Here is a 15,682-nt window from a genome sequence, read left to right as displayed (position 1 = left end):
AAGAAGTCATCATATTTAAATCACTTGGTAATTTGATTAGGCCATTTACACCCCCTAGCTGTGTCATTATCCACGATATACCACAGGTTTGAGTTCCATAACACTTTTATACGACAATTATTACATTTGTCTTGAAGAAAGACAAGACAAACTTTATATGAATGTATTTTTAATGGAACTATGTTTTATGGTGAATGTATTATTCCTGAACAGTAGTTTATTGGTTGATAAGCAACGGTATTGCTAACGCTATTGCAATAATGTATCCCCCCACTGCACTAACTTTAGCTAGCTTGCTACTTTACGTTACACCTGATGACACGGACACAAGTCATTTGTGTAAACGTTTATCTGGACACATTCAGATAACGTGCAATTATTGAAATAATTCATAGCGTCGTCATGAGTCATTTGCTTCAGCAGGCTTTGGTGGTCTTGCCGACAATCGCTGAGAAGGTCAAAGGACAAAATAACTCATTTTGTTTTACTTTGGGAGGCTACTAGCGGCGTGATGATAACATGAAGTTAATTTAGGTTACAAAGTAGATTACGGTGATCTAAACGCAGTGTAAAATTAAAAGATTTGTGAACATCGTGGATATTGGCACGGCTTGAACGCAAACTGACCCAATGGAGACAATGGACCAGACCTATCCCTTATATAAATGGTTACAACACTAGGAGAAAAATAACTGTCCATTAACATTTTTTTAAATCCAGTTATGTGTAATGATGAATGTTGAACTTTAAAAAAAATCTATATATGTTTGCTGACCGAAGAACATATCACGGGGGATCCCCACAGTGATCATATGAACACTGTTTCTTGTGTTTGCAGATTAAATTCATGTGTGCAAATCAGATTCTGTCTCATATGTGATCATCATAGAGAAAATGTTTGGTAATTAAATCCTTGCAGTAGGTTCCAAACCTTTATCTTTTGTTGGTTAATGAAGCTAAATAATTGCCTTAGAATTTGGTGGATTCATTTATGAAATAATTTAAGAATAATTTATGAATGTAATTTACACAACCCTCTCCCTGTTTTTTGTATGTAGCACATAGGAATGCATAGGCACATAGGAAGTGACATATGTGACATATGTATGAACTGCCAAAGTGAGCATTATTACAATCTCCAGTGAATTTTAATGTTTGTGTGTGTGTCCATGTGTATGTGGTTTCTCCACAGGCTGGGTTGGTGTAATCTCACAGAGGGCTGCTGTGATGTTCTGGCCTCAGTCTTGCGTTCTCCTCACTCAGAGCTGAGTGATCTGGAGCTGAGAGATAACGAGCTGCAGGATTCAGGAGTGAGAGCGCTCTCTGCTGGACTGGAGGACCCACACTGTAAACTGCAGAGACTGGGGTGAGTACAAACACAAACCCTTCAATCGGGGTTGGAAATGTAAAAATCTTTTCAAAATAAATGTGTGAAATTTACATAGTAGCATTTCAGCTTTTTAAAAACAGTTCTAGTGACAAACTACTATCATGTGCAATTGCCATCAATATAAGTTAAAGCTACAGGCAGGGAGGAGGTCTCAGAATTTTTGATGAAGAAGCGATCCATAGTACCTCTGAGATGGGTAATGCAAAGATCACATTTATCTATGATGGGGAGGTGCACAGACTTCCTTTCCATTTTCTTTTCCAACTATAAACACAAGAAGGAAAAGTTCATTCTATATTACAGTATACAGTAGGCTTTAATACAAAATAATATAGTAAAATAATGATATTCTTTATTGATAATTATGGCTGTGTGTTTGTTACAGAAGTGATGTATTCTGTGATTTCTGTGCAAACATCACATTACATTTTATTCAGCAGACACTTCAAGGTCATAGAACCAACAACAGAACAGGTCCGATAAGGTACAATTTGTATAAGATCGGTTATAAAGCAATGGACCTAAGTCTTGTACACAAAGTAGATAGGCCAGGTCTGTAAGTAATAAGGTCAGGAACTACAGTACTGAGACAAATACACAAGTGAAAGTCCTAGATTAAAGTAGATACACGGGGCTAAAGTCTGAGACTGGTGAAGATACGTGACAATAGATTAGCAGACTCCCGCAGAGGAGTCAAGGTACAGTGTGAAGAGGTGAGTCTTCAGACTGTGGTAGAAAATGGGCAGTGAGTGAGCAGCTCTTATAGCAATGGGGAGGTCGTTTCACCACTGGGGAGCTAGAGTAGAGAAGCTCTGCAGTAGAGCCATTCACTCAGCTGGCAGGATGAGCAAGTCGGGCTGGCATTTGGACATTCCTCGGCTGTGTCCCAATCGGTGCTCTTGCCTACTTGCACTGATTCGGAGGTGGTCCCTGTTTTTGGCATCTCTGTGGTTTCCCTGTTTTTGTGCTTTCTGTGATTTTTCTTCAGTTTTGCACGGCAACTGTCAACCTTATAGTTGCCTTATATAGACCTACAGGTAAGCATGCTTCTGAACTTCATAGCTCATTGTTTAATTAATTTGTGCTTTTAAACCTACACTCCGACCCGTATATTGCATCAATTCCCGGAAGTATCCAATGTAAGGTTTCAAATTGGGGATGATTTAGCAGGTAGTCACAGATGAGTTAGTCACAGTCCTGAGTTTAGGGGGCAGCCTATAGTGTAGTGGCTAAGGTGCTTGACTGAGATCAAGAAGGTTGGTGGTTCAAGCCCCAGTGAAGCTGCAGTAAGATCCGTGCTGCTGCTGAATCCTTGAGCAAGGCCCTTAGCCCCACATTGATCCCGGAGGATTGGCTCCTGCTGAATCTAATCAACTGTCAACTCAATAACTGAGATGTAACGTAATGTGATAATTCAAAGCCATCCAATACATCAGCCTTTAAGTGTATTTTACTTTTATCCTTGGAGCAGTTTAAAAAAAAAAGTTCAAGCGCTTGTTAGCCTACTGTTGCTACTACTGCGCCGAATGTCTTTGATTTATTTAATAAATGAATCTTAAAAAACACTCTGTGATTTCTGGCTCTTTCAGTTTGCTGTTATTTTCAACATCTTTGCTGTGACTGCTCGGTGACTTTAGTTCAGCATTTCCTAACCTTTTTCCTTCAGTGGTGCACTTTCCACATTTACAGAATCATGTCACACCACTCTAAAAAGCTAGTGACATAGGCTACACTGATGTGATGTCAACAGTAGCCATGAATGTCTCTGGGAGTTTGAATTTCCAGACGATTTTTAGTGACCTTTATCTTGGCTTTTGTGAATGGGATTACATTTTTCCTGCCGGATTTTATGAAACTGTTATGACTGTACTTGGACTGCTTTGGTGGTGTGGTTTTACTCATTTGTGCCAGAGGGCTCTGTCCCTGGCTGTGAGCGGGACACTACCTACATCAAACCGCCATAATCATACAGTGTTTGTTTTTCCTTTTCATATCACATTTTCGGTTTCATATCACTATTTCCATAGCGTGCACTAAGTTTGTGGGTGCACACCCGGCTGCTAGCTCACGTTTCGCAGGGCAAACACGCAACACATCCACTCCATATTCACACCCTAACAGTTAAATCGCTCATTTAAAATAACACACACATAAATGTCTTTGTTACTTTGCCACCGTTTATTGTTGTCCAGCTGTTAAATGTTGTGGAGCCCTCTGTGTGTTTAGGTTTGTGACCTGTAGAATTTTTCATATTTAAAAAAATTAAAGACCATATTTAAAATGCATGGCATCTAATCTAATCAAATTTTGCTTAAATTAAGTCTGCTTATTAGTTTAATGTTAACCGAAAATATTGGAAACTATTTGAGGCCTACATGAATCACATGACCACCTAGTGTTTTCACCCTCCATTGACACAACTCTCTCTCTATTGCTCTGAGGAAATCCAAAAGCAGAAGCCAACACTATCATTGTTTTATGGTTACCAGATTACCCGCTGCGACAGGAAATATGTAAAAGCACCTGGTTTTCCTTTCTTTTCAGTTTGTGTTGACGCAGAAGCAAACCGCCAAATGAAACACGAAACCAGTGTAGATGTAGAAGTGACCAAGGTGTAAGAACAGGCCCATCAGTCACTGCTGTGAAGAGGTCTGAGTAGTAGTAGGCAGGACAACAGGTCTGAGGGTGTCAGCAAGCTGCATAATGTGTGCATGAGCTTTGGGTGGGAGGTTTAAGAGTTATGTGGACATATGTGGTTTAATCATTTTATAATAGCACGTCGTATTAGTGATATAATGTTACATTACATTACATTACATTATTGGCATTTGGCAGACGCTCTTATCCAGAGCGACGTACAACAAAGTGCATACCCATAACCAGGGATAAGTTCGCTGAAAGACCCTAGAGGGAAGTACAATTTCAACTGCTACCTGTACAACAAAGATAAGGATGAGGGCCAATTTTTTATTTTTATTTTTATTTTATTTTTTTGAACAAAGAAACAAAGAAACAGAGCAAAAGTGACCAAAGTTAACTATCCAAACACTGCTTACCTAGCCAACTAAAAATACCGATACACAAAGCAAGTCACAGAGACAACAATTAAGGTTCACAGGGAGGTAGAGAGGGATGGGGAGAGGTGCTGCTTGAAGAGGTGTGTCTTCAGCTTGCGCTTGAAGGTGGGGAGAGATTCTACAGTTCTTTGTGAAGTATTATGTTTGTGTTTGTGAAGTATTATAGCATCAATGTCTGCTCCCTTAGAAACCTATAATACCTATTGTGAAATCATATGCTGCAAAACGATTTTCTAATAAATAAAGGACACAACTGAATACAGTGTTTCCCCTAGGATTTTCTTCCTGTAGCAGTGCACCGGTTTGAAGAATTTAGACTTCGAGATTTAATAAAAAGGATGAGGCAGGATCTTCCAGAATATCAGACTTTATTTTTCACGCAGACCATGAAGCCGAGGTGACTCTGCAGAGTGACCTCACATCATTCAACTATACACCATCTTTCATACAGTTTCAGACGGGCTTATTCCCGCCCCACAGCTGTCCATCTACCTCCCGCCACAATGATTTCTCAATACGTGATGAAGATAAGTCAACTCTGATTGGTTTGGCACCAATTGTGCTTAGTATTGTGCAATCAGTGTGGTTCTAAAATTCATGTTCCCTCCACCATTTCCTCGAGGGCCCGCAGGACCCACACCTGAAACCCTTGCTCCCCTCTCGGACCATTCCAGCTCCAGAAGTGCATACAAACAGTAAAAAGGATTCAGTATAACTACCAGTGTCTTAATAAAACTTAGTGCATATATTGATTTCATATTTATGGCTACCAATCACGTTGTTTTCATTGATTAACACATTAATATGGCTTTTGATATGAGTGCATATTAAGTACATATTACCATACAGTTATATGATGTACTACATTTCAACTGAATATTTCCAACAGTTGATGGTCGGTTGCATATGCAAGATTGCAAACCCAATACTTTTGTGGAGAACAAACTTGATTTTGGCCTTTCTATAGTGCTAATGCAGCAAGTCAAAAAGGGCTGTGACAATGACATTGTCAGCAGTTTGCATTCATTTGCGTAGTCTAGGCTGTTCCATCAACAAAGAAGAATGTGGAGGACCGACAGGAAAAGCAACCGGACTCGGCTTCTCATTTGTTTACACACAATGGGCCTCATTTATCAATATTTCTGCAAATCTGTGTGTAAATTTATGTGTGATGGGAACCACCGGATTTATCAAATGCGTAGGCACAGCTTTTTTTCATATCCGCATATGTATGCGGATGAATACCAATTAATTGTAAACAAAAACTGATGTGCAGGATTAGCATGAATGAATGCCTCTAAAATACCTTCAGGAGTAAGGAAATTCAGTGGAAACATACTAACATGTAAACGTAATTTGTTGCTAATTGGCTTACTTCACTGCGTATGTGCCACATAGGACAGGAATAAAAAGGAATGGAGCCGGTGTAAAATGTTCTGCGGTGTCCTAGGTGCTGTATACACACCGGAGCTGTGCTGCGTGCGGAGTAAAATGGGACTAAGCAGTGGAATGTCAGGGCCGGGGAAGACTAAAGCTTTTGTTACTTCTGTGCTTTCCGTAGTCTGTTTCCTGCTCCATTCACTCATTTGTTTGTTTCACCTGTGCTCCATTTGTTGTCTCCGTCTCCCACTCCTTATATGTACTTCCTTCCTGTCTCTTGTCATTTATTTAACCTGTTCCTTATCTGTTCCCCAGTTCACACACCTGATTCTTGTTTCTACTTGTTAGACCGCTATATGTGCCACAGATGTTTTGTTTGCTCAACGCTAGTTGGCCATACCCTGTATTCTGAGTCTGTCCCTGTATTTTCCTGTCCCGGGTTCTAGCCTCCTGTACCCCGTGCCTTCACCCCTGTAATTCCGTCTGGTCTGCTCTGATTTTGGATTTCCTGTTTTTGATCGCTGTCTGGCTTTGGACTTTGTGTTTTTGGATTAAAGAAAAAATTAGAATAATTTTGTGCTTTCGTCTGTGTGGACTTCTTTCCTATTCTTGAACTCTGCCTGTTATCTGACCACTCTTCTGTGTGCCCTTTATGTACCGTCTGCCTGGATTTTTTACTATTACCTGTTTCTGCATTGTGTTTTGGATCTGCCCGCTGTTCATTAAAGCCTGCCTGTTTTCACCTTCTCCCCGAGTCTGCTCTTGGTTCCTCTGTCCCACAATCCTGACAGTCGCTTTATTTTTTCTGTGCCTATTGTAACAGCTCCGGCTACAGTAGCCTAAACACAGGTTTCACATCTATTACTCATTATTACTCAACTACAATCATGTGGCAAGTTAGCTTGCAAAGTTATACCTTCACCTATTTCTTTTTTGCAATTTTGTAAACCGTTTTTGTCGGCCAACAGGTGTGAGAAATGTTGCTACTTGAACCCAGCAGAGGGCAGTGTTGACTGTGGAATGGTTAAGTGTCCATATTTTAATACAGTGTGGAGGTGGATGCATCATGTTTATTGATATTAGATTATAATGTCTCACATGTTATTACCATATTTGTGCTTGTTAAACATGTACATAATGCTACCATTATGTACACTCCTTCGGTTTTCCGCTGCCTGGCGCTGAAACGCTGTGGAGAGGGGGCTCCTCTGCCAGCCACGCACCTGTCACGCCCAGGACGTGTTTCTTGGAGACATTTTGCTTTTTTAACGTTTCAATTCGGAACGTCGATGCTCCGACAGCAAAAGCACTGTTCCCAGCCATGCTTTGGCCGCACTCTTTGCAATAAATGCAATGCATAATGTTGGCCGTTTTATCATATCTGAGCCACGGAAATTGGACAGGCCATTCTTTGCGAAAGGCAGTATATTTTGGCCTTTTTGTATGTGGTCTGCTCTGGCTCTGGCTTGGAGTCAGATGAAGATGTTAGGTCAGGATTAGGCATGTTCCCGGGGACAGGGGAGACAGGTGGTGGAGCAGTTACCTCCGCCGATGATGTTGGGTCTGGGCTGGGCCTTTCATGGCCGGGGACAGGTGTAACGGGCACCGCAGTCACACAGAGACAGACCTGCTAAATGTCAGGCATACAGAGTTTTGGTCACATGTCGCACTCTGGAGGACTGTCTAAGCTATGACGGGTACGCCTTATTTATAGCAAACTTTGTTTCCGTGTTTTATGGAATTCATATTCATACCCAAATTAATCATCACCCATATTAATGTTGAATCCAGTTGTGTTTTTTATATGATGAATAATTTGAATATTCCATTGGCTTATTGGCAGAATAAAAATAATTTTGCCACTGCAAATTTAAATAAAATATGAATAATGGATGGAACAGTAAAACCATAAAACATGCTTTAGAACTGTGTGCTTTCATTTCCGCATGCAATACGAATAGCTGAGAGCATTCATGCAATCTGTTCGGATCCTACTAGAAAACATCTGAAAGCTTTGATACATCCCTCATTATTTGTGTCAATGCATTTCCGAATGATTCATGGTCAAGTTTGTTTGGCTCACGTTTGTTAAATGAGGCAACAGAAATGTACAAGACATGAAGCATGAGAAGGAGTAATGTTACAGGTCATTTTTATCCAGTAATTTCACCCATTTTGAAAAATGAACAATTGTAAATGCCATTTCAAAGAACGTATTCTTCCCCATAATCTCCACATTTTTACAGTACATAATCCAGAATATCACAGTTCACCCTAATCAAGCCCTTCTCCATTTGTAAAGCATTAAAAGCTTGAATGAGGGATTTAAAGTTTTAAATATTTTAAAGAAACTGAATTTTGTGTTGCGAGAGTTTCCAGTTAAATATTTTTCACCTGCAGTTGGAGGAATTTGAAATGAGTGCTAAACTGTGGCATTCCAAAGGGAGTCGTTCTCCCGTGGATTTCTGCGGATTTCCGCAGTAACAGTTTCATTTGATATGCTGTAGATGGCGCTAGTCTACCACAATCAGTCACTGAATACTTAAAGGTCGATGACACCTTGAAGGCAGTGGCTTTTAGAACTAGAGAACTAACAGCGGCAGATTGGCAAACTAGCAAGCTCAGTAATGAAGATACAGATAGAAAAACTTCAATCAGTGGACCTCAATCAATATATTGGTATCGAAGTATATATCGTATCGAAGACGTTATTTTGTGTTTGTATTGTGATTATTGTATGAATTTTTTATAGCTTTTAAATAAAAAAATTTTTTATTATCTTCTTGACCTGTTGCAGTCTGAGGAAAGCACAAGGAGAGGTAGGGGGAGGGTGACGGATGGGGCAAAGTGCCATCCAGAAAAGAGTATTCACCCAGACCACGGCATAATGTTCTAGTTTTATTTATGCAGGTATTCAAGGGTTGTGTGTATGATTGTGTGTGGGGGTATGGGTGTGTGTGTGTGGGGGGGGGGGGTCGGTATGTGTATGTGTGTGTGTGTGTGTGTATGTGAGTGTGTGTCTTGTGGGTGGGGGGGTCGATAAGTGTATGCTCATGGGGTGTGTGTGGTGGCGGTGGGGTGGTATGTGTGCATGAGTGTTTGTGTGTGTGGTGGCACAGTATGTGTTTATGTGTGTTGGGGGGTTTGTGTATATCTGTGCAGGGGGGTTTGTGTATGTGTGTGTGTGTAAGGGGGATTGTGTGTGTGTGTTGGGGGGTTTGTGTATATCTGTGCAGGGGGGTTTGTGTATGTGTGTGTGTGTAGGGGGGTTTGTGTGTGTGAGTGTGGGGGGGGGGGGTTGTGTGTGTGTGTGTGTGTGTGTGTGTAGGGGGTTTGTGTGTTTGTGGGGTGGGGGTGTGTGTAGGCGGGTATGTGCCTTTGTGTGTGTGTGTATGTGTGTGTGTACGGGCTATATGCAAGTGTGTGTGTGTGTGTGTGTGTGTGTGTGCGTGTGTGTGTGTGTTTGTGGATGGGGTATTTCTGTGTAGGGGGGTTTGTGTGTGTGTGTGTTTGTGTGTGTGTGTGTAGGGGGATTTGTGTGTGTGTGTGTGTTGGGGTATACAGTGGTGTGAAAAATTGTTTGCCCCCTTCCTGATTTCTTATTTTTTTGCATGTTTGTCACACTTAAATGTTTCAGATCATCAAACAAATTTAAATATTAGTCAAAGACAACACAAGTAAACCCAAAATGCTGTTTTTAAATGAAGGTTTTTATTATTAAGGGAGAAAAAAAATCCAAACCTACATGGGCCTGTGTGAAAAACTGATTGCCCCCTAAACCTAATAACTGGTTGGGCCAGCAGCAACAACTGCAATCAAGCGTTTGCGATAACTTGCAATGAGTCTCTTACAGCGCTGTGGAGGAATTTTGGCCCACTCATCTTTGCAGAATTGTTGTAATTCAGCCACATTGGAGGGTTTTCAAGCATGAACCGCCTTTTTAAGGTCATGCCACAGCATCTCAATAGGATTCAGGTCAAGACTTTGACTAGGTCACTCCAAAGTCTTCATTTTGTTTTTCTTCAGCCATTCAGAGGTGGACTTGCTGGTGTGTTTTGGATCATTGTCCTGCTGCAGAACCCAAGTTCGTTTCAGCTTGAGGTCACGAACAGATGGCTGGACATTCTCCTTCAGGATTTTTTGGTAGACAGCAGAATTCATGGTTCCATTTATCACAGCAAGTCTTCCAGGTCCTGAAGCAGCAAAACAGCCCCAGACCATCACACTACCACCACCATATTTTACTGTTGGTATGATGTTCTTTTTCTGAAATGCGGTGTTACTTTTACGCCAGATGTAATGGGACACACACCTTCCAAAAAGTTCAACTTTTGTCTGGTCAGACCACAGAGTATTTTCCCAAAAGTCTTGGGGAACATCAAGATGTTTTCTGGCAAAATTGAGACAAGCCTTAATGTTCTTTTTGCTCAGCAGTGGATTTCGTCTTGGAACTCTGCCATGCAGGCCATTTTTGCCCAGTCTCTTTCTTATGGTGGAGTCATGAACACTGACCTTAACTGAGGCAAGTGAGGCCTGCAGTTCTTTGGATGTTGTTGTGGGGTCTTTTGTGACCTCTTGGATGAGGCGTCGCTGCGGGGCCATTCACACAGGGCCATGTAGGTTTGGATTTTTTTTCTCCCTTAATAATAAAAACCTTCATTTAAAAACTGCATTTTGTGTTTACTTGTGTTGCCTTTGAATAATATTTCAATTTGTTTGATGATCTGAAACATTTAGGTGTGCCAAACATGCAAAAAAATAAGAAATCAGGAAGGGGGCAAACACTTCTTCACACCACTGTATCTGTGTAGGGGGGTTTGAGTATGTGTGTGTTTAGGGTGGTTTGTGTGTGTGTGTAGGGGGTTTGTGTGTGTGTGTGTGTGTGTGTGTGTGTGTGTGCAGGGTATGTGCATTTGTGTTTGTGTGTGTGTGTACGGGTATGTGCAAATGTGTGTGTGTGTGTGTAGGGGTATTTCTGTGTAGGGGGGTTTGTCTGTGTGTGTGTGTTTGTGTGTAGGATTTTATGTCTGTAGGGGGGTTTGTGTGTGTATATGTATGTAGGGCGTTTGTGTATGTGTGTGTGTGTTTGTGTGTGTGTGTGTACAGGGTATGTGCATTTGTGTGTGTGTGTATGTGTGTGTGTACGGGGTATGTGCATTTGTGTGTGTGTGTGTAGGGGTATTTCTGTGTAGGGTGGTTTGTGTGAGTGTGTGTGTATGTGTGTGTAGGGGGGGTTTGTGTGTGTGTGTGTAGGGGTATATGTGTGTAGGGGGATTATGTTTGTGTGGGGGGGTGTGCATGTTAGTCTGTATCTGTGTGTAGGGCGTTTGTCTATGTGTGTGTGTGTGTGTGTGTTTGTGTGTGTGTGACTATATGTGTGTAGGGGGGTTTGTGTATGTGTGTGTGGGTATGTGTGTGTGTGGGGTGGCGGGTTGGGTGTGTGTGTGTCTGTGTGTGTGTGAGGGTGTGTGTGAGTGTATATGTGTTTGGGGGGTTTGTATATGTGTATGTATGTAGAGTACTTCGGCACCTGTATAACATTCTGTTCAGTAAGATTCTTTCAAAAATAATTAAATGAAAGGTCCTAAATAAACGCACTATACAGTTTACATTACATTTTTGTAATTTGCCAGAATAGTTGAAAACTTCATAAAATCAATATTTTTTGTGACCACCCTTCGGCGTTAAAACTGCCTCACTTCTCTGAGATCAACGCTGTCCTGCAGTTCTATAAGACAATCAGCAGGGAGGTTGTTCCGAGCATGTTGGGGAACTTGCCACAGTTCTTCTGCAGACTTTGGTTGGCTCTTTGCTTCTGATCTCACAGCTTTGATCAAGTTTTTAGGTAAAAAGTAGTCAATTACTTAGCGTAATTTGCTACTTTTAAAAATAATATTGTGAAATGTCTTTAAAATGATTTATTTTGGAAAATTTATATTTGGATGTGTTCTTTAAACTAACACACACAAAAAATAAGCATATATATAATAAAGTGTAGGGTCCTAAGACTTCTGCACAGTATGTGTGTGTATGTGTATGTGTGTCTGTATGTATGTATGTGTGTGTGTGTGTGTGGGTAGGGGTATGGTAAATGGTAAATGGTTGGCATTTATAGAGCGCCTTTATCCAAAGCGCTGTACAATTGATGCTTCTCATTCACCCATTCATACACACACTCACACACCAACGGCGATTGGCTGCCATGCAAGTCACCAACCAGCTTGTCAGGAGCATTTGGGGGTTAGGTGTCTTGCTCAGGGACACTTCAACACAGCCCGGGCGGGACCCTCCGACTGCTCGAGCCATGTCGCCGTGTGTGTGTGTGTGTGTGTGTGTGTGCAGGCTATCTGCATGTGTGTGTCTTTTCACACGGACTGGGAAGACTCAGAGTGTATATGAATATATAAACCTCATCGTTTCATTTGTATATAGTCATATTAGAGTTATTGTTCAATATAATTCAAAGTGAAGCATCTATGTTTTATGTCACGCTTTGTAAAATAATTTGTTTATTCAAGTAAAGAGTTATTATTACCATATTTTCAGAAGAAATTTCTGTTTAATTGGCAGTACAAAATTAAATTGTATGTGATTTTGGCATATTTGAACGTGAACTTAGCAAAATGCTTTTAAGAATAAAGGCATGTATTAGAGATTAATTTAACAATTTTAAATGCACCAGAAGCATCCAAATTGCATCAGAAAATTGCCTTTTTTTGGGCATACTACTTACATTTTGGGGAACACTGTCAATGTTTTGTAAGGTGTGTGACACACACAGCTCTGTTAGTTTATGTGAATGTGCTGTAAGGTGTGTGACACACAGCTCTGTTAGTTTATGTGAATGTGCTGTAAGGTGTGTGACACACACAGCTCTGTTAGTTTATGTGAATGTGCTGTAAGGTGTGTGTTTTCTTCTCTCTGCAGGCTGTCAGGCTGTAGAGTCACACAGAGAGGCTGTGATTCTCTGGCTTCAGCTCTGTGTTCAAACCCCTCACACCTGAGAGAGCTGGACCTGAGATACAATCACCCAGGAGACTCAGGAGTGAGAGCGCTGTCTGCTGCTAAACTGGACACACTCAGACTGCTGTAAGTACACACACACACACACACATTCACACTGCTGTAAGTACACTCACACACAGACACACACACTCCTGTAAGTACACACACTCACACACACACACACACACACACACATACCCCTCCACCCCACACACACACACACACTCACACTGCTGTAAGTACACTCACACACACTTACACTGCTGTAAGTACACACACAAACACACACACTGCTGTAAGTACACACACACACATACCCCTCCGCCCCACACACACACACACACACACCCCTACACACACAGTGGTGTGAAAAAGTGTTTGCCTGATTCCTTATTTTTTTTGCATGTTTGTCACACTTAAATGTTTCAGATCATCAAACAAATTTAAATATTAGTCAAAGACAACACATGTAAAGACAAAATGCAGTTTTTAAATGAAGGTTTTTATTATTAAGGGAGAAAAAAAATCCAAACCTACATGGCCCTGTGTGAAAAAGTGATTGCCCCCCCTGTTAAAACATAACTGTGGTTTATCAAACCTGAGTTCAATTTCTCTAGCCACACCCAGGCCTGATTACTGCCACACCTGTTCTCAATCAAGAAATCACTAAAATAGGACCTGCCTGACAAAGTGAAGTAGGCCAAATGATCCTCAAAAGCTAGACATCATGCCGAGATCTAAAGAAATTCAGGAACAAATGAGAAAGAAAGTAATTGAGATCTATCATTCTGGAAAAGGTTATTAAGCCATTTCTAAAGCTTTGGGACTCCAGCGACCCACAGTGAGAGCCATTATCCACAAATGGCGAAAACATGGAACAGTGGTGAACCTTCCCAGGAGTGGCCGGCCGACCAAAATTACCCCAAGAGTGCAGCGACGACTCATCCAAGAGGTCACCAAAGACCCCTCAACAACATCCAAAGAACTGCAGGCCTCAGTTAAGGTCAGTGTTCATGACTCCACCATAAGAAAGAGACTGGGCAAAAATGGCCTGCATGGCAGAGTTCCAAGACGAAAACCACTGCTGAGCAAAAAGAACATTAAGGCTCGTCTCAATTTTGCCAGAAAACATCTTGATGTTCCCCAAGACTTTTGGGAAAATACTCTGGTCTGAGACAAAAGTTGAACTTTTTGGAAGGTGTGTGTCCCATTACATCTGGCGTAAAAACACCGCATTTCAGAAAAAGAACATTACATTACATTACATTACATTACATTACATACATCATACCAACATCATACCAACAGTAAAATATGGTGGTGGTAGTGTGATGGTCTGGGGCTGTTTTGCTGCTTCAGGACCTGGAAGACTTGCTGTGATAAATGGAACCATGAATTCTGCTGTCTACCAAAAAATCCTGATGGAGAATGTCCGGCCATCTGTTCGTGACCTCAAGCTGAAACGAACTTGGGTTCTGCAGCAGGACAATGTTCCAAAACACACCAGCAAGTCCACCTCTGAATGGCTGAAGAAAAACAAAATGAAGACTTTGGAGTGGCCTAGTCAAAGTCCTGACCTGAATCCTATTGAGATGCTGTGGCATGACCTTAAAAAGGCGGTTCATGCTCGAAAACCCTCCAATGTGGCTGAATTACAACAATTCTGAATTACACACTGCTGTAAGAACACACACACTCACTCTGTTCTGTGTTTCTTACAGTGTGAAACATGGAGGAGAGAACAGGATCAAACCAGGACCCAGGAAATGTGAGTCTTTATCAATGCCGAACACTTTCCATAGATGGAAATGTGTGTGTGTGTGTGTGTGTGTGAGTGAGTGACTTCATCATAAAATCTCTCACTCACATAATGAGGTGAATATGAGTAATAATTAATGTCATTAATGTCTCTGGTGTGCAGACGGCTGTCGGCTCACACTGGATCCAAACACAGCTCACAGAGAGCTGTCTCTGTCTGAGGGGAACAGGAAGGTGACACACACACCGGGGAGAGAGGAGCCATATCCTGATCATCCAGAGAGATTTAAATCTGTGCGCCAGGTTCTGTGCAGAGAGAGTGTGTGTGAGCGCTGTTACTGGGAGGCTGAGTTCAGTGTGTCTGAGGAGGGAGGGGTTGATATAGCAGTGACATATCAAGGAATCAGCAGGAAAGGAGGGGTTGAGGACTGTGAGTTTGGATGGAATAAAAACTCCTGGATTCTGGAGTGCTTTAAACACAGTTACACTGTCCGTCACAATAAGAACCCCACAGACCTACCTGCCCCCTCCCCCTACCACAGAGCAGGAGTGTGTGATGATGGTGCTGGTGCAGGAGTGTGTGTGTACAGGGTAGGAGTGTGTGTGGACCGTCTGGCTGGCACTCTGTCCTTCTACAGCGTCTCTGACTCTGACACACTGACCCTCCTGCACACATTCCACACACACTTCACTCAACACACACCCCTCTGTGCTGGGTTTTATGTGCGGTACTCCTCACTGTCCCTCTGCCAACTGGAGTAGACACACACACACGCACACATACACACTCACACACACCCCTCCACCGCACAAACACACACACACACACACACACACACACACACACTATCACACACACATACACACACAAACACACACTCTCACACACACATTCATATACACACCCCACACACACACTCACACACACACACACCCCTCCACCCCTCACATAGTTCACTGAACAACCTGGGACTCCTCACCTGGGACTCCTCACTGTCCCTCTGCCATGGACTCATTCACACACACACATACATATACACATTTATTTTTGTATGTTTTAATAAAATCATAT

General features: G+C 41.8%; 1 protein-coding gene across 1 annotated transcript in view; it reads left to right on the top strand.

Moving 5' to 3' along the window:
* Nucleotides 1–14,831, top strand: part of LOC133119286 (NACHT, LRR and PYD domains-containing protein 3-like) — a 152,335-nt gene extending 137,504 nt beyond the window's left edge. The window contains exons 9-11 of the mRNA XM_061229815.1: nt 1,193–1,366; nt 12,775–12,930; nt 14,774–14,831. Coding sequence (XP_061085799.1) covers nt 1,193–1,366; nt 12,775–12,930; nt 14,774–14,831 — 388 coding nt within the window. The remainder of the gene's footprint in view (nt 1–1,192; nt 1,367–12,774; nt 12,931–14,773) is intronic.
* Nucleotides 14,832–15,682: the final 851 nt, after the last annotated feature.

Source organism: Conger conger, chromosome 19 (genome assembly GCF_963514075.1).
Source record: "Conger conger chromosome 19, fConCon1.1, whole genome shotgun sequence".
Taxonomy (NCBI): domain Eukaryota; kingdom Metazoa; phylum Chordata; class Actinopteri; order Anguilliformes; family Congridae; genus Conger; species Conger conger.
The sequence above is the reverse complement of the archived record's forward strand: the minus strand, read 5'-3'. Positions and strand labels throughout refer to the sequence as shown.